Below are 20,374 nucleotides of genomic sequence, written 5' to 3' on the forward strand. Positions count from 1 at the left end.
ATAACCCAAATCTTTTATTCTGGTCACAGGAGAATACAGTATTTCATTATTAAACATAGATCTAAACAGAAGATTCTAAAAACAGTTTTGACTTCAATGTGTGCTTACTAGTGTTTAGAAATAGATTTTCCCCCTCTTTTCCTCTTTGCTTGCAGCTGGATAAAATACTTCTCTTCAGTATATATGTAAAAAACTGCCAAAACAGAACACCTGTCTTTTAAATTAGCCTGGTCTTCAGCCTACTTTTGCTTATACCTTTTTATGAAAAGATGTGTTGTGTTGTTCCAGAATATATTGTGTGTCTGAGCTAGTTCACCTAAAAACTAAAAATGCAGCATAACATTATAATGTAAAAGTTAGAAGTTTCTTGCATAAACTTATAGTAAAAATTATATCTTCAATGAGGTAATGCTCATTTTATTGTTTAAAAAATAAATCTTAATTTTGGGATTGTTCCAGAGTTACGTAGAACTGAATGAGGAATATGTGCTTTATGTTAAAGCAAACTAGTATGCACAATGACTATATCTGCTTAAATGCTTCGATAAACTTCTCCATAGTAATTCTTTGGTGGATTGTAGTCTCTTTGTTTCAGGAATCCCAAGAGGTTAGAGGGCGTATGTTGTGAATAATGGTATATCTCTTCTGAATAAGCAAGTATCCATTAATTAACATTAATAGGAATTATGGCTGTTCAGGAAGCTGTCTGAAGTACGTTATTTCTACAGAATCTCTTTTAAACATTTTTATACTGTTTACAATAGATAACAAATGTGTCATTTGTTACACTACATTAATGGATACAAAGATTTCCCAAATTAACTACTTGTGTTGAGTTGGTATAGATGGTTTCTAATTGTTATAAATACGTTTCTTTTATTATCTTTCTGTTATCAGTTTGGCCTGTAAAAGGTTGTAATTTCTTCAGATGTATTACTAGTAACTAATAATTTATGTGCATCTCTTATACAGCTCTTTATAGGATGGCTTTTAGGACCTCATTTTAGAAGATAGCTGACGTGCGTAATAAAGCAAAATGAAATAAAATGAAGCAATTCAAAAATACTTTTAAACAAATTACACAATTAACAAAGAAGAAACCCTTCCAGTAACTCATAAATTTATCCTCTAGAATAGTGGTTCTGAACCTTTTCTTTACCAGGGACCACCTTTAAATATATTTAGTTTGCATCAGAAACAGGAAAATATTCACAGAAACTATGCTGAAAATCTTTCAAATGCTACACAGTAAGCGATGTGTTCTCCTCAGACAGCTCTTCATTGGTGGAACCAAGAAAATTTGTGAGGTTTGGAAATGTCTTATAGATTAGGTTCAATAGGTGGTGGTGCCACAAATCCAACTTTTTCATCATTGTTTCAATCTTGTCTTCAGGTTGAAAAACTTTAACTTCTCCTGGAAGATTTAAATTGAGCCAATTTAAATTGGTAAAGATAGCTGACATATATGCTAGTTTTGTTGTTGTTGTGTGCCCTCAGATCATTTTCAACTTAAGGCAACCCTAAGGCTTAACCCTATCATGGGGTTTTCTGGGGTTTCCATGGCTGAGCAGGGAATCAAACCTGATCTCCACCACTCAAACCACTACACCACACTGGCTCCCTTTGCCGTGGCTCCTGCCACTACAGTGTGGGTAGAAGGTGGGCTGAGCAGCCTTCAAACCTTCGTGTGTCTCCTCAGAGGATACTGCAGACTCCCAGTTTTCCACAGACCACAAGTTAAGAACCACTGCTCAAGAACCTTTGAGACTAACTGAGAAAAATACATTTCTAGCATAAACTTTCATGGACTCTTAAAGGTACAGGTTTCCTTTATATCTTTGTATGCTGAAACAGACTAACATGTCATTATTTAGTTAATTTCATGACAATGAAGATAAAACATCCAGAAAAAGGGACTCCAGATATATTATCCAGATATATATATATACAATCCCATTTGTGCATTGGCAGGGTTGAAGCCATTCAGTGGGCGCACACAACCTGGGAGGGACTCATGAAATAATTCTATTACTTATGTCCAGTAATAAAATATTCTTGAAGTAGCTTATGAGCATGGAGAGCTTAATGCCCAGGAGTATTTGTGGTTATTTATCAAATAACCAGATCTCAAACCAGTGGTATCACTATGGGAGTGCAGTGGCTGCAGACTGCTCCGGGTGACACTTGGGGGGGGGGGCTACACCTGGTGGGATTGGTGCTGCTGAGTGAGTGAGAAAGGATATCATGTCCCTTTCTCCCTTGTCCAACAGTTGCATGAGACCCCAAATAGCTGTCCAGAGGCTGTACCTGTCCCCCACCTAAGCAGCGGGGGCTGATTGTGGTGGTAATATTTTTTGTTTGGGGTCTGGCTGTCAGGAGGCTCCAGCATCAGGAGGTGCCTTTGTTTGCAGACCAGAACAGCTGCTCTCCTGAACAAACGCACAGCATCCCCACACGCATGACTCTTCCTGGGCAGTCTTGCTGCCCTCCCTTGCACTGGGTGACACCAATCACAGAGATGCCACTGTCCCAAACAAAAACAGTACAGTTCATGATTTCAGGTCTGAAAAATGCCAACAACCATTACAGCTGAAATAGCACTACAACTGCTGCATGTTCTAATCACCTGAATGATTGAATTAGGTATTGGTAATTGTGCCACCAGTATCCCAGTGACTGCATTGTATACCATCTCCAGTTTCTAGACCATTTTGAAAGGTAGGCTGATGTAGAATGTGTTACATTACTCAAACCTGGATGTAAATAGTGTATGGGTAACTAACCTCAATAGTTGCTCTTTGCCAACTCAGCAGATAGGTCTCTATTGGCATCTATTGAGACCTATCTGCTGAGTTGGCAAAGAGCATGCCTGGTCATGGGCATCACTTCTACTTTCACAGTGTTAATCTGGGAATGTGATTGTTACAGGGAGTACAACTCCACTTAAGATCAACCATATACCTCTGTCTCATGGGTGAGCAATTTACAGTAGTCTAGATACTGCAGCTCCCATCATCCCTTTCCAGCAGAACTGGTGAAAAATTAAGGAGTCCAGCAACATCCAAAGCGGACAAAAATTCCTGCTTGGTTAGAATCATAGAATTCTGATCCATCTCTAGACACCTGGCAGTAGAGTTCCTCAGTTTTATTAGGATTCATAGCTAGAAAAGAAAAGTGCTGTCACTCAGACTTTCAGATGATTGATATATAGATTTATCATGCATTTGACTACTAGTTTGGGTCTGAAAGGTTGATAATTAGTTAAAGTGTGGTTGTAGTGGTTAGAACTAAATGTTAATACTGGCTGCTATAGACTTTTTTAAAAAATATTTACAGGTGTAACCAAGAAGACATCTTTATCTATGCATCAACTGGATCATCAGCATCAGAAAACTTAATCAAAATGAGATTAAAGATTTCTCTTTTAAAGGAACCAAAACATATCCTTTGTTCATCTCTGAAACAGTGTTGTAAGCATGGGTGACAATATCTTTCAGTGCATTTAGCAAGGTGGGACTATATCAAAATAGAATAGATTGCATCTTTGGACTCTATCACACGGAGAAGGCAAGCATCATTAACATGTGATTAAAGTGGTAATAGCGCAGTCGGGGGGAATATTATCACACCCCCGCACACTTCTCCCATTCATGTCTCGTGTGTAAATTGTAATGGTCACTTTGAAGGTATGCTGCTTAAATGCTGCATGCGTCCTAAGAGGCCAGAAGCCACGCCAAAACCATGCTCCAGTCCTAAGTGCAAATTTGGCGTGGTTTGGATGCGTGTATTATTTAAACAGCATGATTCCAAAGTGACCTGAAGCAGTTTTATTTTGTCTGTTCAGGCCCAAAGTCTCTTAGTTTACCTGGTCAGCTTAATTCTTGGAGAAATCCTTTTGGATAAAATTAGAGAAGACCACATATGGATTCCCTGTGTACAGCTCCCTGCAGGACTTATTGTACTGAAGCCATATACTAGGTAGTCTGGATGGTCTAACAGTAGATGCTTTATTTCTTGCACCATAAGATAATTCCTAGAGGAGACTCTGTCAATAACTGTGGGAGAAGGACAGGGATCCATTTTATCAAACTAAGGTGCGGTACACACCGCCAGGAAGCAGTGTCCTGGCGGTGATAGTAGGGCTCGGGAGTACACACCAACCGCACGCTCCCAAGCCCTATGACGTGTGGGTGATGCCATTATTGAGTGGCACCGCCCACACGAGGGACATGTAGATGACGTGTGATCATCTGAGCACCCACACATCAATTACAGGAAGTGGTGTTATAGGGCTGCGTTGCAGCACTTACTGTGCCACAAAAAAGAAGCCGCTCTAGACGGCTTCTTTTTTGCTGTGTAGCTTTGCCCCATGGTTTGGTTGCTGTGGCAATGCTGCACAGTACAGAGGGCTGGCGTTTCGCCGCCAGTATGTACCAGCCCTAACACATAAATAATGTGAGTTGTATAACATCCTGCTTTACAACCTGGTCCTACTTCCTGTCATTTCCTGTTAATTTGAATGTCTCATGACTTCACTGACACATTCATATTTATTTTATTATTGTTAAATGGAAAAGATTTAGGCATTCTTGGTTGAATTACAAATATTTTCTGTGGTCATCTGGCCTGGAATAGGACTGGAAAAAAAAAGATTTGGACAACACATCAGCTGAAAAACTTGCATTTTTTTTAAAGAAAAGGATACCATGTGTACTTCCTGTATACCTAGTTCTTAAAGAAAAATTTGGATTTTTTTTAATGGATTTGCTGTCAGAATTAAGTGAGGGGATTCAGAGGGCACATTTAGCCCACTTCTGATATAGAAGATGATGTATTTTCTAATAATTATTTAAATATAATTATTTCATAACTTCATAATTCATTTGTTATACCGTGCACGCGCATTATACGCAGGTGTATTTTACACAGTTTCCAGCATATGCTGGAAGCCACGCTGGAAGGAAGGGAGCCACGCACCAGAAGAAAACAATGGCACACGCTCCCATGGCGCGCGCCCTGCATGCCGCCACCACACCGCTGTGGGCACAAGCCCCATTCATCCGTGTTTTTTCCCTTACCCGGGGGGGTTCTGGAACGGATCCCCCACATAAGGGAAGGGACAACTGTATTATATCGTACTTATACTTAATCAGATTTTAATTGTGACTGTCATGACTGTGTCATGTCTGGCTTAGATCATTGGATATGTTTAGTCTAGATGTATTGGCACATCCATCATAACCAGAATTTTTTGCTTGTTTAATTATATAAGGATTTCTGCCTTACCTTTTAAAGTCTTGCACACCATGCAATGTATCCTACCGCAATTAAAGCTGACTGTAAATACAATAACATTCTACAAAAGAGAAAAATGATAAAACAGACAAGTTCATAAGGAGATATAAGACAGAGAATTAACTGCTTTGTAAAGTGAATGCCTGGTGGAATAAACCAAAAACATTTCTGCTGTCTAGCAGAATACAATAAGAGAAGTAGTTAACAATGGCTTCTCTTTATAGGTCAGAATAGACTGGAAATTCAATGAGCATACATACACAGCAATTAGTAGTATGTGTATGTACTTTTTGATGCTATGTGTTTATGTTTTTTATGACGATAATATGGTATGTTTTCCATCTTTAGAATGTTGCAAGACTAGGGGTGCTTTATTTGAAGGACCATATTCTCCCTTACAAACCAGGCTGTATGCTGATATCTGCCAGGGAGGCCCTTCTCCCTATTCCACCATCCTCACAAGTACATTTGATGGGAACATGGGAAAAGGTCTTTTCAGTGGCTGTCGGCAGACTCTGTAAACCACTCCCCAGAGAGGTTAGACTGGAACCCTCCTTACTTTCCGCAGACAGGTGAAGACCGTTTTCTTTAAACAAGCCTTTAAGTACTGATTTTACAAGGCCTGTCCCACACCTAAACAATGTTCTGGGTTTTCTATTTGTTATTTTTGTTCTCTCTCTCTTTTTTAGTGATTTATGTTTTTAATTGTTTAGTCCAGTGGTTTTGAAACGTTAAGGCAGGACCAGGGGGGCCAGGCAAGAATTGCTTAAGGACGCACAAGACTTGGAGGTCCTGATTTTTCCTTCTCCTCTTCCTAAAGTTTTTTCTGTCTTGGAGAAGAGAGGCAGGCAAAGAGGGTGCTTGGAGCCTCTGCCTGAAAGAAGAGGAGAGTTATTTCCTTATAAAATGTTAAAATATAAATATACATTAATGTCTGAACAAAAATTCACAAACAAGCAAAATATTTTTATTTATATACTCTATTGAGCAGGGTGTGTGGCATCTGCATGTAGATGTAAAGATTTAGTCACTCCTTAATTATTATTTTTTTTGGAGAATTTTCTACTTTTTACTGTTGTAAGCCAACCTGAGCCAGTTACAGTTACTTTATTTTATGGCTCAAAGACCTGGCAATGTAAGCAGGAAAATTACAATGTTAAATACAGAATAAATAAATAAATAGAAAATAAAACAACCAATGTAAGTCAAATACACTACAATGCAAATATATAAAACCAGAGAATGTTAGGAGAAACAATTCCACATTTGTTAAGTTTAACTGTATTGACACAGTGTGATTGAATTGCTCTTATGATACATTACCAGTACCCTGGCTGATTTTTAATACTTTACACTTTCTGGTCTTGACCATTGAGAGGAACTTAGCAACTGATAAAGAAACATTTGGACATACATCTTCTAACAAAATTTTAACACAAATATTTTCTGAGCACTCTGGCATGCAGTTCAATGGGGAGAGATCAGGTGTTTATGACTCTGGCTTTCTAGCATAAGATAATAAAATATGTGACTAACCCTCTTCCTAAAGCAGAATGATATTCTGTTGAGCCCCTTTTCCCCAACTTGAGCCCCAAAGTGGGGAAAAGGTGGCATATAAATAAATACAATTATTATAATAATTCCTAGATATGCCAGTTCATATTGGCTTGGGCCTGAGTTACTTACGGGAACGCTTCTCCCTACATAATCCACCCTGCACTCTCCGAATATCGGGGAAGAACTTGCTGGAATTAAAAACGATGAGACTAGCTTCAACTTTCCTAAGAGCTTTCACTGTAGCCGCTCATAGATTATTAAACAGTCTCCCAGAAGAGATACGTCTTACTACCTCCTTGGAGACCTGTAGGAGGGCAGTTAAGACGGATCTCTTCCAGTGAGCATACATACCCGACCTTGTATGAAATATATGGATCCATCTCTGTGACAAGGATTGGAATACCTTTATTCCCGCTGTCGCTTTAATAGCATGTTTTTAATTGTTAAATGGTTAAATTGTTAAATGTTTACACATTTTATTGATGAGCTTTGTAGTTATGTATCTATATTAGGCTGTAATCCCACCTCAATCCATCTGGGAGAGGCGGGAAAATAAAATTTTTTTATTATTTATTATTATATTTATGATAACAGAAGAGGGGTTTAGCTGAGGACAGGCACTCCTCTGTTATTCTGATCATATTACTGTATAAAAAAGAACAATAAAGCAATGTTACATGGATCCCAACAAACTTTGTGGCAGGAGTGACTCTTTTGAAGAGTCACACTTGTAGAACACTCACTGGTGGAATAGAGGTAAAATTCAAAGATATAGACTTGTTAGTCTGTGGAATCAGTATGTAGAAAGATCTTCTAGCACCTTTGAGACTAACTGAAAGAAAGAAGTTGTCAGCATAAGGCTTCGTAGACTTACGTTAGTCAAATGCTCATGCTGCCAACTTCTTTCTTTCATTTAGTCTCAACAGTACTACAAGATCTTTACAATGTAAATACATATATTGTAGAGATGCTACATACTGGTGGAATAGAGGTAAGGCAATTTCAGCAAATTGCCTCCCCCTTCTGCAGTTTTTCACGCCTCAACGTTGTCTCCAGACTGTTGGAGGGCCCTCTGAAATATTTTGGTGTGTTTATCACAGGCTGTTTCAGAAGTGATGGGAAACTGGTCGAAGATTGCCCGAAAAACCCACAAAAAACTATGGTAGAAGATTGTTTTCTCCTTCCTCCTCTAGGAAATACATTTGCTGGAACAGAGTTCCTCCTGTAGATGGAAGAGGCTATTCTCTTTATGGAACTGAATGGAAGCTCCAACCCAGTAACTTTTAATTAAGGTTGCTTTCCACCAGGCATTGAGAGGTTTAAAAATATTTCTTTAAAAATGTTCAACTAACTTTTTGTTTTTTAAATTGGTGAAGAGAGAGGAGAACCACTAGTCATAGGCAAAATCTATTAAAAGTTATATCTGCATCATGAAGAAGAATACTATGAATTTTATCCTATTTCAGTTGAACACATCTTCCAACCAGTTAACCTTAGTAGGCAGAAAACAAAACACGTTAGCATGCTGTTAAACATATTCTCTTGAAGTTGCAGGTGCAGTAAACCCACAAAACCAAATTCTGTATTTGAAAAATAAAGGTACTACAGAAAATAGATTTCATTCAGTTACACAGTAGAAACATGTAAACCTATTATTTTCTAACATTAGATAATGTATAATATGAAACACAACATCTGGAGTCAGGCAAAAAAAATCTAATTAATTTACATTGTCACAATAAATTCACTTCTAGCTAAACCTGCATTTGTAAAGAGCGTTTTAGCTCAGAGGTTCAGTTAAAACATTACATTCTCATCCTCGGAACCATTTTGAATGGGCCATTGATTTTTAAACTCCTATACAATCATAACTTAGCATTTGAATTTGAAAATTAATGTTCAAAACTAAGTAGGATGGCCTCCATATCATGGCTTTAGATAATGATTTGGAAGTAATCAATCCCCTGTTACTGTTAGTCATAATGCAGGATTAGGCAATCTGCAGTCATCCATAGGCTTCAGACTGACCATGTTGGCTCAGGTTAGGTGTTACAGTTCAAAACATTCTGGAGGACACAAGATTTCTTATCACTGCCATGTTTCTGATTTGGGCATCACAAAAACTATAATTATACCAAATGTAAGAAAAAGGAATTAATGCCCAAAATAGCGAGATTAAGATTGTGACTTGATTGCCAAATTGAGTCACTTTCTCTCTCATCTTACTTTTCCCCCAGGAAGAACTATATACCTAAGACTATATCACATGGAAATTCAGATAATCAAGAATCCATTTGAATTTCAAAGCAAACATTATTTTTCTCCCCTTCTACAGCCCTGGAAGTTACAAATATTGTTCCCATGCTGCTTGTTAATTGGCACAAAAATAAAATCTCAATTTCCTGAGCTCAGTAGGTGATAACAGCAGCTCATGAGCCTGCTAGCAGCAGACAAATTAGTTTCCTTGTGAAAATTTCAGACTGTGTAGTAGCATGTAACATTCTATTTTGGTAATTTTGTCAAAATTTAACCTTTCTTACTATTGTAGTTTGTGCAGTTGGTTTAGATGGTAGACTTGTATTCAGACCAAGTTAGTTATGCTATAGTTCCATTTAAATCAAGAGTGTATATGTCCCAGTGATTTCAGCGGGACCAAAATGTGATTTAGTTTAGATCTATCCCAACTTGCTTACGTTCTCATTTATTGTTTCTCACATTTTGAAAAAGAAAGTAGACTTTTGTGGTACCTTTCAAAGTAAGATACTCATATACATGCTAGGGCAGAGGTTCCCAAACTTGGATCCTCCAGATATTTTGGACTTTAGCTCCCAGAATTCCTTACTGCTGGCCTAGCTGACTAAGGCTTCTGGGAGCTGAAGTCCAGAAAGACCTGGGAAGTCAAAGTTTGGGAATGCTCTAGGCTAAACAAATATTATACAAATACCACTTTAACTGCTATGGCTCAGTGCTGTGGAATTCTGGGAATTGTAGTTGTGGTACTAAAGTTCTCTGACAGAGATGGCTAAATATCCCACAAAAGTACAAATCCCAGCATTCCATGCATTGAGCAATGGCAGTTAAAGTGGTGTCAATCTGGATTATTTCTGCAATGCGGATGCACTCTAAGTCATAGAGACCAGAGGTAAAGCCTACTATTAGTTTTGAAACAATAAGCCACACTCTTACTCTTCTGTAAAAGATTTTGCTGTTATTTTTGAAGCAAATGTAAAGAGGATCTTGTGTATCTTTTTTGTCAAATATTTATGATGATAATAAGGCTAGAGTTCCTTAATTCAGTTAAAACATAAAGAATTAGTTAGTTGTGTAGGTTGGACAACAGCAGATGAACTCTATTCATGCAGCGATGACCACCAGATTATAAAATGGAACTTATTGAATGGCGAAACAACACAAGTAGTGAAGCTTCCTGATGACATCTACCCCATAGATCTTCACTGGTTTCCCAGAAGTTTAGGTGGAAAAAGACAAACCCAGGCTGAGAGTTTTGTGCTCACAAGTTCTGATGGTAAGTCATCTTCAAAGAATATGATGCTTATTTTGCCTTACAGTACTTTCAGTAGCATTTCCTTTTGAAAATGACTATGCATTTCTGGAATAGTATCATGCCTTAGAATGAACCATCATGAATTGTCAAGTTGTGGTTCTTTCTGAATATCACAGTTTCTGTTTCTTGTTCTTATATTTTAATTGTTGCTAGCTCAAAGCTCTCTCTTTTTCTGAAATACTTGATCTTGATGCTAACCTTGTACAGAATGTTAAGAACTCATGGAATGAGTTTGACATGGGGAGATTATTTGTATATTCTTTCCCTGGACAAAAATGTTAATTAGGAGAGCACATAGGAGAACATACATGAAATAAATGATATTCTACATGGAAACTTAACAAAGATTCTGTAGCGTGGATGATCCACAGATATTTACACATCAGATATAACTCAACAAAACTATGAATATGGTGAAAAAGATAAGGTTAGAGATCTGTATTAAGTGCATACAAAGCAGCACTAAACAGTTACAGGTGTGATAAGATGAGATCTGCCTAGATACACTACCAGTCTTTGTCTAGTGGAGTTCCTTTTGTCCTGATTTGAATTAAGGCCCAGTACAGGCCGCTGTTTTACGGCGACCTGGGGCCAATTTTAGGGTTCCAAAGCACGCAGCATCCACACGCTCCGGAACCCTAACACGTATGGACGGCGCCATCTTGGACGCTTCATAGTGCGCCAATGGCACACTGATGATGTCGTCCCCGCATTTCCAGGTTCTTTTTGGTCCGGAGGGATGCTGCACCATTTGGTTGCTACAGCATCCTTCCAGAGGGAAACAGGCTGCTGCCAGCCCATCTTTTTGGGGCGGTCTGTCCTGGGCCTAAGATGTCAATTGTTGCCTACCTTTCAGTACAAATGGGAGAATATTTGTTATCCTATTCTACATTCAGTATGGTACATATCTTTCCTAGGGTGTTAGTAATTGTGCCACACCTTAACCACCATGAGTTTTTTCTGAATTGGAGACTTTGAAGTAAATACATTACGTATTTTACTTCAAATTGGAAGTATGACCTGCTACAAATATAATGTGTTTCAATATTCAGTTGTAGATGAAACTATCCCATGATGTTACCTAGACTCATTAATGTGGTATATTGGTTGTCAGGGAAAGATGAGCCTCCTTGATTAAATTAGGAGTTTTGTTTTCTATACTTGGTTTAAAAGATGGATTTTCTCATATATAATTAAAGGATAAAACATTTACAGTAATATAAAATCAAATTTTCCCTGTATTAGGTATGCATTCTCATTTGTAAGATTACTAAATAAAATAATCATTTAGAAAATAGGAACTTTGAAAATGATAGCCTTATCCATTGTTCTTTTGTTGAAATGTAGTAATGTAAACTCATTTTGTCTGGTACAAGAATAGTCCAGGTTATACACTTATAGTTATGCTATGCTTAATGGTAGCAGAGTTACTATGTGAATGGAACCATCCCCCTGTGTGCTCATTTCTTCCACGTTCATTGCTTTTTTTCTCATGTGTGGGTCCAGTAGCTACCCCTTGACAAAAATTGATTTTTAAAATGAAGGCCCATTGGCAATCCACTTTTTTGTGTATGCCCACCTTCACTTTAACAAAATAGGACATACTGGGTCCTGCCATCATAATATTGTTGTAGTCTCAAGCAGAACTAGGCATACTACTTCAGTTAGATCCACCCTAACTAATCTACTAAGGTCCCTCTACATTTGCTGGGGTTAGGGGCACAGGACCCCTGTGAATGTGGAAAAACTGCAAATAAAAAACACTATTCTTTTTACCTAAGAGAACACATCTCTAGGAATCTCCATGTCCTCCAGTTCAACTCTGTGGTCAACATCTGCCAGAAGTTGATCATAGAATAATGTTGGGAGGACCTACAGATGTCTAGAGAAGTGTTTTTTTCTAGGAGCTTCTAGGTTATCCAGCACAACTTCTGGCAGAGTTGTGCTGGAGGACCTGGAGATTCATAGAGAGAACATATTTCTCAAAGCCATAAATAATCAAATCTAAAAAAGTCAAAGCCTCAAATGTGGAGGGCCAACTGTAGTTGAAATTGATTTACTTCCAAATAAACATAGGTGTGGGATGTGTGGCACTTACTGCAAGTTGTTATCAATTTTTTTACAGTACACTCAGTAATTCATATTTGAGTACCCAATAAATATGAAATGCTTTGTATATAGAAAAATAGTTGGTTATAGTTAACGCTGTCCTGAGTCAGGAGAGTATTTTTAAAAATATGTATCATAATATAAAGAACATCCTTGAATATAGTGCGGCTATATATTGACATTCAGACTACTGCTACTTTTACTTAAAGAAAATTTTGTTACCTTACTTGAGCCTTCTCTACTTTTACTTCTGAGGAGTCATTGATGAAATCACTGAAATCTGTGCTGTTCACAAGAATTGTTTCTGCAGTGGTCATTACCATCCTCGGTTCACAATTCCCACTATCCCCTTTGATTATTAATTGCCATTTTTTTTTCATTTTATTAGATTATTTTGTTATATCTTGCCTTTTGCCAATGAATTTATGGTGACATACATGGCTCCCTTCTCCTTTTCTTACAACAATCTTGTGAGGATGTTCAACGTAAAAAATAGAGAGAGAGAACTAACATCATTCAGTGAGCTACATGTATCAGCACAGACGAAAGCCTAATCCCCCAAATTTTAGAACATCCTAAGCATAGCATAGCATATATTGACAAATGCTGATGGCTGAAGTCCAATATCTGTAGGGCCACACAGTTTTCACTTCTGCACTAAGACAAGTGTGAAACAGGGGAGGGAGGAGGGAATCCATAAAACATAAAGCAGTAATTATTACATTAAATCTGACATTGGATAGCCTAGGAGCTTAACATATGTAAACAACATCCATAAGATTGAACTCAGAAGAAGCTAGAACTGCACTAGTTCTGAGGCCAACAAGTCTCGACTGTGCCTTTAAGGCAGGGGTAGGCAACCTGCGGGCCGGATGCGGCCCGGCGAGGCCTTGGGACCGGCCCCAGCCTGGTCCTGCCGCCGATTGCCGCCGGGGCCTTTGGCCTCTCGCACGCAGGGGCAAGGGAGGCAATTGTCTATAGACGCCTCAGAAACATGCATTTATATTAACATTTTTTAAAAAAATCAGCAAATTTCTTTGCGTGGCCTCCACTTTTTTAAAAAAAGTGCCCACCATTTGAAAATGTTGTCCTACATTTGTCCCAGTTTATTTATTTATTTAATTTTTTTAAAAAAATCATTTAATTATTTATATTTTGGCTTCGGCCCCCCAGTTGTCTGAGGGACAGCAACCCGGCCCCCGGCTCAAAAAGGTTGCCTACCCCTGCTTTAAGGAATATTAATCTGACAGTTATTAATTTTTTTTTGGGGGGGGGGAATTAAATGCATGCTCACCTATAGATTTGTTACTGCACATAGTTTGGTAGGTTTAACAGAAACAACACTAATGATGAATGTAAATATGTGAATTATTTAGATCTTTTAACTATAGCCTGGGAATAAATGGTTTATAGTTGCACCAACCAGTTCATAACATGGCAAAACATTGTATTTTACAGAGGCTCAAGGCTTACCAGTTCTATGAAATACATCCTTTGCCAATTGTAGAGGTTTGCAACGAAGCCCTTCAGCTCTGAGCGTACGTGTACACATAATGTAATCCTCTCCCCCCCCGCCCCTTTCAACTTTCAATCTTGTACAGTGGTACCCCGGGTTACGAAATTAATTCGTTCCGCCGCCGCTTTCGTAACCCGGAAACTTTCGCTAGCCGAAAAGCCCATAGGCGCTAATAGCGAAAGCCGCGATTTCATGCGAAATCGCGCCGAAAAGCACCAAAAATTTTCTTCGTAACCCGGAATAACCTTCGTAACCCGGAACTATTTAATTGAATGGATTTTTTTCGTAACCCGGAAATTTCGTAAGGCGGCGCATTCGTATCCCGGGGTACCACTGTATGTGCTCACTCTCACATTTCTTCAGCAAAATGGAATCTGCTGCAAGAATCTTGCACCTTCCTCCTTTTTCTCTCTTCTGCTGAGACCTACTTTTTCTCATTTAATAATAATAATAATAATAATAATAATAATAATAAATTTTATTTGTATACTGCTTTTCCATAGATCAAAGCGGTTTACAGACCATATAAAAACCATTAAAAACATGTCATAGAATTAGATAAAATCCACTAATACAAATTATACAAAATCTGAACACAATCATTCAACAGGTTAAGGCAGAGAATTGATGGGAACGGGAATACACAGCTTCATTTTACAGGGGGGAAAGCTTGACAGAAGAGGAAGGTTTTGAGCCTCTTTTTAAATGTTACCAGGGAGGTCACAAGATGGAGCTCCTCAGGGAGACCATTCCAAATTTGTGTGGCCACCACTGAATAGGCCATCCGGGATGTAGAAACATGTTTGGAAGATGGAATTTCCAACAAGTTCTTCCCGGACGTCCTGAGTGTGCGGGGCGGATTATATGGGGAGATGCGGTCCCTCAAGTAACTCGGGCCCAAGCCATATAGGGCTTTATAGGTAATATCCAACACCTTGTATTGTGCTCGGAAGTGAATAGGCAGCCAGTGGAGATCTTTCAGAATAGGTGTTATATGGTCAAACCTGGATGCACTGGTGACCAATCTGGCTGCCATGTTTTGTACTAGCTGAAGCTTCCGGGCTTGGTACAAGGGTAGCCCCATGTAGAGCGCATTACAGAAATCTAGACGAGAGGTTACCAGAGCGTGTACCACAGTTTCAAGGTCCCTTTGGCCCAGGTAGGGTCGCAGTTGGCATATCAACCAAAATTGATAGCAAGCACTTCTGACCGTCGCATCTACTTGAGATGTCAACTGCAGAGATGAGTCCAGAAGTACTCCTAAACTGCGAACTTCGTCCTTCAGGGGAAGTGTGACCCCATTCAGGACAGGTGGATAAATTTCCTTCTCCGGGCCTGGGGAACCTATCACAAGCACTTCCGTTTTCTCTGGATTCAGACTGAGTTTGTTTTCCCTCATCCAGCCCATTACCGACTCCAGGCAGGCGTTCAAAGGAGAGACTCCATCCTTAGTCACTGCATCAGTCGGAGAGACAGAGAAGCATATTTTGGAGTCATCAGCATACTGATAACACCGCACCCCATGTCTCCGGATGATCTCTCCCAGCAGTTTCATGTAAATGTTAAACAAAGTGGGGGACAAGATAGCTCCCTGAGGGACTCCAGATGTAAGTTCCCTCTTAGAGGAGCAAGTGTCCCCCAACTGCACCATCTGGAATCTGCCCGAGAGGTAGGAACGGAATCACTGGAGCGCAGTGCCCCCGATACCCAGCTCCCTTAGGCGTTCCAGAAGGATACTGTGGTCAATGGTATCGAAAGCTGCTGAGATGTCCAAAAGCACCAACACGGTCACACTTCCCCTGTTGATGCCCAGACAGAGATCATTGACTAAGGCGACCATGGCAGTCTCAACTCCAAATCCCGCTCTGAAGCCAGTTTGAAATGGGTCCAGATAATCGGTTTCATCCAAGACAGATTGGAGCTGGAAGGCAACTGCTCTCTCGATCACCTTGCCTAAGAAAGGCAATAATGAGACCAGCCTATAGTTGTTCCTTATCAAGGGGTCGAGGGAGGGTTTTTTAAGTAGTGGTTTGACTATCGCTAGTTTTAAACTAGATGGAAATTTTCCTTCCCTGAATGATGCGTTAATTATGCACCGCAATAATGATGTTACCGCATCGCCACCCTGGGCGGTCAGCCAAGAAGGGCAGGGATCGAGAGAGCACATAGTTTTCCTAACACTTCCAAGAAGCTTGTCCACTTCATCGGTATGCACAAACTCAAAGTGATCCAGTTTAACAGAGTCCACGGAAGCTCTGGACACTTCATTTAGAGCCTTATGGCATGAGAAAAGAAAATTGAAAGGGAGTGGAAGAGTAGCAGCTTTCTCCGTGATTCTCCACATGCTTCCATTCTCTTCCTGAGACGATGGTTGTAAAAGTTAATTTTTGCCATGCTGGAAAAATCCAGTTCGCCAAAAGGTATGTTTTTATGACCGTCTCCCTCAGGAAGGAGAATGGAAGTGCTACAACAACATGGGAAGAGGTATGGAGAAAACCACTATTCTTCTCATGTGATAAAACTATTAGACTTTTTTCCCTCTTAAAGTCAGCCCTCAACTGGTAATTGTTGCCCAAGCAGGAGTGGTGGGGCAGCAGTGAAGAGGAAATGACAGTGGTACGCTGCTTGAGCTCATTGTATGCACATTGACTCTGTAGAGTGAGAAGGGAAGGTAGAGCCCAGGGTTGAACAAGCATGGCCAAAAAGCAGCATCTCCCTACCCTCCTTTCTCAGCCACCTTGAAGAATATGTTGCCTCCTATTGGACAGCTACCATTGTACTTTTAAGAATTCAGGTTGCTTGCTCAGATGTTGTGGGGAGGGGGAAAGAAAGAGAAAGCAAAGTTGAGGTGAACCTGGCTTTGGCAGCCTGCAATTATTCACTGCAGCTAGGGCCAGCAAGTACCCCTTCATTGCCTTTTGCCTTCAAGGGTCCCCAAACAGTGGATCCTAGGTCATTTGGACCAACTAAACACATTGTGTGCGAGCAGTAACACAGCACAATTGTTCTTATAATCCCTAGGCATTTTGTGCTTGTATAACTGGTTGCACAAATAGTTCTGAAACTGACTGCACAACTAGCTGCATAACTGAAAACAGCTTTGGATGTTCTCTCTTCCACATTGTCCCAAACTAGATGTTGCAGGTGCAACATCGTTTACAGTTGTAAAATGACGCTCTTGGATATCGACATGAAGCTTCCTGTTATTACAATGACCCCAGACATCGAACCCTAAAAAGAACAGATTAACAGTGTTAGCATCCTGAACTTCATTTGTTTAAAGTGAACCTGAGAAGACTGGGCCTTTTTCCTCCCTGAAGTTTCTCATTGTAGATTGGTAAAACTGCTTGTAAAGAAATACTGTATGTCTGTTGAAAAGAGAGAGATACAGCTGTTTGACACATGTAGGCATTAGGTGGTTGCTAATGTGTATCTCAGAACATTATTCTGCCATCAGTCAAAATTCTACAAATTATCTATTTGTGCAGCTAGTAGAATGACTCTTACATGATGGTGTACTAATTTTAATCTTTCTTATGTTGTTAATACAGCAACCAGAATTCCCCTGAGTTCATCGTTCTGTAAGAATGCATATTATATTTTAATAGCTGTGTAAAACATTGCCTGTATCCACTGAAACTGTTGCTTAACCACATATGTAATAGAGGGACCATTATGCCTTGAAGCATATCTAACCAGACAGCTGCTATAATTCATTGATTAACTAGAGTAACACATCTCTTGAAAAACAAAGTGGTAGTGTAGAATTTTTAGATTTGCTGAGCTAATCATCTGTGATTGTCACATTTAAGACCAACCACTCTAGTAGCCTATACACAGTATAGGATTTCATAGAAAAGCTTTTATGGTACTTGGCACTATAATACCTCAATATCTCACATATCTCAGCTATTCTTGGAATAACACTGCTACAATATGGGAAATATTATCCTTATTCATTGCTTAGATTTGTTATCCCATTATATCATGAAGACATAGATAGTAAGATAGCATAGGCTTAAAAGTATAAACAAAGTATATAATAAAATGAGAACTAGTCATTATATCTTTTATTTTCAGGGCAGCTCTGAATTATGTTTTATTCATTGGTTTGACTTGAGTTGGCTGACAAGAAGATTTAAACAAATAAAAGCAAAAAATTACTAAGTTTATTTTAAATTTTTAAAAAATAAGCTCAAACAATGAAAAAAAGTTATAATGAACAAATACATTAAATTGTATAATTAAATTTTGTACTAATCCACCAAAAGCCCCTTGCTCAACAGCCAATCAGTTGCCCAAAGTTGGCCTCAATAAATTGGGTTTATTGTACCGTTTCATTTTACATCTATGGAGTTATGAAGGCAATAAGATTAGATTGTCTCACTCAGAAAAGACTTGATTTATGGTATCCCATTAAAGAGAGGCAGCATGGTGTTATACTTTGAGTGTTTGACCAGGATACTGGGAGACCAGGGTTTGAATCCCCACTCAGCCATGGAAACCTGCTGGGTGACTTTGGGTAAGTCACACACTCTCAGCCTCAGAGGAAGGCAATGGAAAAGCCCCTCTGAACAAATTCTGCCGAGAAAACTATGTGTTAAGGTCATCATAAGCCAGAAATGACTTAAAGGCACATAGTATCAGTCCCATTAAAACTACTGTAGTATGATAACTCCCAAAAGAGCTGTTTCAGACAATCCTGTCTCAGATAAATAAGCCAATACAGCCTGAATCTTCCTTATCTGGAATTCCAAACCCCTAAATATTCCAAAAATCATGGGTGGCTGTGACAGTGACATCTTTCCTTTCTGATGGTTCAGTGTCCACAAACTTTGTTTCATGCCCAAAATTATTTAAATTATTGTATAAAATCATCTTTTGGCTATGTGTGGAAAATGTATATGAAACATAAATGAATTTTGTGTTTAGACTTGGGCTTCAACTCAAAGATATCTCATTATGTATGTATGTGCAAAAAAAAATCAAAAAAAAATCTGAAAGCCAAAATACTTCAGGCCCTGAGCATTTTACATTATATAAAAAATGTGGGTGTTCATATCTGGTTGCAGAAGCAACACCTATGCTTTTCTTTTTATGGCTGCAGTGAAACAACCAGAAATGTGATGTCTTCTGTGTTCAAACTTAGAAATCACATCAATCAATCAATCTTTATTGTACAGTCACAGACCATTAAAATACAAGAAACCCATCATACAAAACATGATAAAAAGCTCCCCAGGTTTCCCCGGTACTATGCCAGCTTCCAGCTGCTCCCCTGCCTGCCAGGGAATATAAGGGGCTGTCTGGGTGGCCTGAGAGAATGAGCACTCCAGGGAGAAGATGTGCCATCACCCCCCCCCCCCCCCCGACTAGTGAAGTTGGAGTTGTGTCCATCAGAAATCACATTCAAATTGAGTGAGGATGGTTAATGATCCTGGAACAAGCCATGGCTTCTATGACTAATAGCTGTGAAACAAGCCAAGATATATATATATATCAGAGAAGACATGAAATAATGGCAGTTATTTTCATTTATTCACTTACTTGCATTAAAGGGGCTGTGGGTGTAGTTGAATCTCTTCATGTGGGATATTATCTGAATGCAGCTGTAAAAAGCATGTCTGAAACAAAACCTGCTGATTTAGCAGAAGTTATTTAAATGTTTTGTCCTTGACTAAACGAGGAAACTGGTTTTCCAAATGTTTTAGGTTTCAACTCACCTAATTTCTTTCCATTGGTCATGCTGGGTCAGACTTTAAAAACTCGTGGGCCAAAATATCTGGAAAGCCAAGCTTCTTTACCCCTACAATTGCCAGTAAAATAAATACAGCTTATTCTCAGGGGAGACTTCCATTTTTGTGATCAAAAAATGACCATATTAGAAAACATAGTTGATTTCCTGTCTTATATACTGATCCTATATGATTTCCTGTCTTATATACGACATATATGATTTCCTGTCTTATATACCGATCTTAATTATTTGCATTATAACATCTGCTTGACCACACTAATTTGCAATGAGTCTCTTTCAAGTTTTGCAAAAGTGACCCAATGTCTTAAGGGCCTCATTCAGGTATTCAGTTGATTCCTTAAGTATGCTAGATCAGCTGTCCATTTCAAAGAACCAGTTGTGACAGAAACAAAAGTGGACTCAATCTTTAAACAATGGTCATATCCTGACATATTTAAGATTGTACCAAAGGAGGTAAAATAGCAATAACATCCCCCTTTGTGCTAAAACAAAATCCTAGAACCCTGCTAACCAATCTCAGGGGCTGTGCACACCGCCCATAAAAGCAGGCTTGGGGGCGGAGTCAGGGTGTGGT

At 39.1% G+C, this 20,374-nt stretch overlaps 1 protein-coding gene across 6 annotated transcripts in view; it reads left to right on the forward strand.

The window, feature by feature from the left end:
• Positions 1 to 20,374, forward strand: part of LOC149318065 (intraflagellar transport protein 80 homolog) — a 122,937-nt gene that overhangs the window by 3,627 nt on the left and 98,936 nt on the right. For 5 of the 6 annotated variants that reach the window (XR_016279970.1, XM_089508946.1, XM_089508949.1 and 2 more), the window contains exons 2-3: positions 3,337 to 3,435; positions 10,152 to 10,378. The exons of the other annotated variant lie outside the window; for it this stretch is intronic. Coding sequence is in view for 4 of the 5 variants with exons in the window: in XM_089508946.1 (XP_089365072.1) it covers positions 3,404 to 3,435; positions 10,152 to 10,378 (259 nt within the window). In the remaining variant the exon portion in view is untranslated. The remainder of the gene's footprint in view (positions 1 to 3,336; positions 3,436 to 10,151; positions 10,379 to 20,374) is intronic. 6 annotated transcript variants of the gene reach the window in all.

The sequence above is a fragment of the Sceloporus occidentalis genome, unplaced genomic scaffold (assembly GCF_023333645.1).
Source record: "Sceloporus occidentalis isolate IW3139 unplaced genomic scaffold, rSceOcc1.0.p SCAF_2, whole genome shotgun sequence".
In the NCBI taxonomy this organism is placed as follows: domain Eukaryota; kingdom Metazoa; phylum Chordata; class Lepidosauria; order Squamata; family Phrynosomatidae; genus Sceloporus; species Sceloporus occidentalis.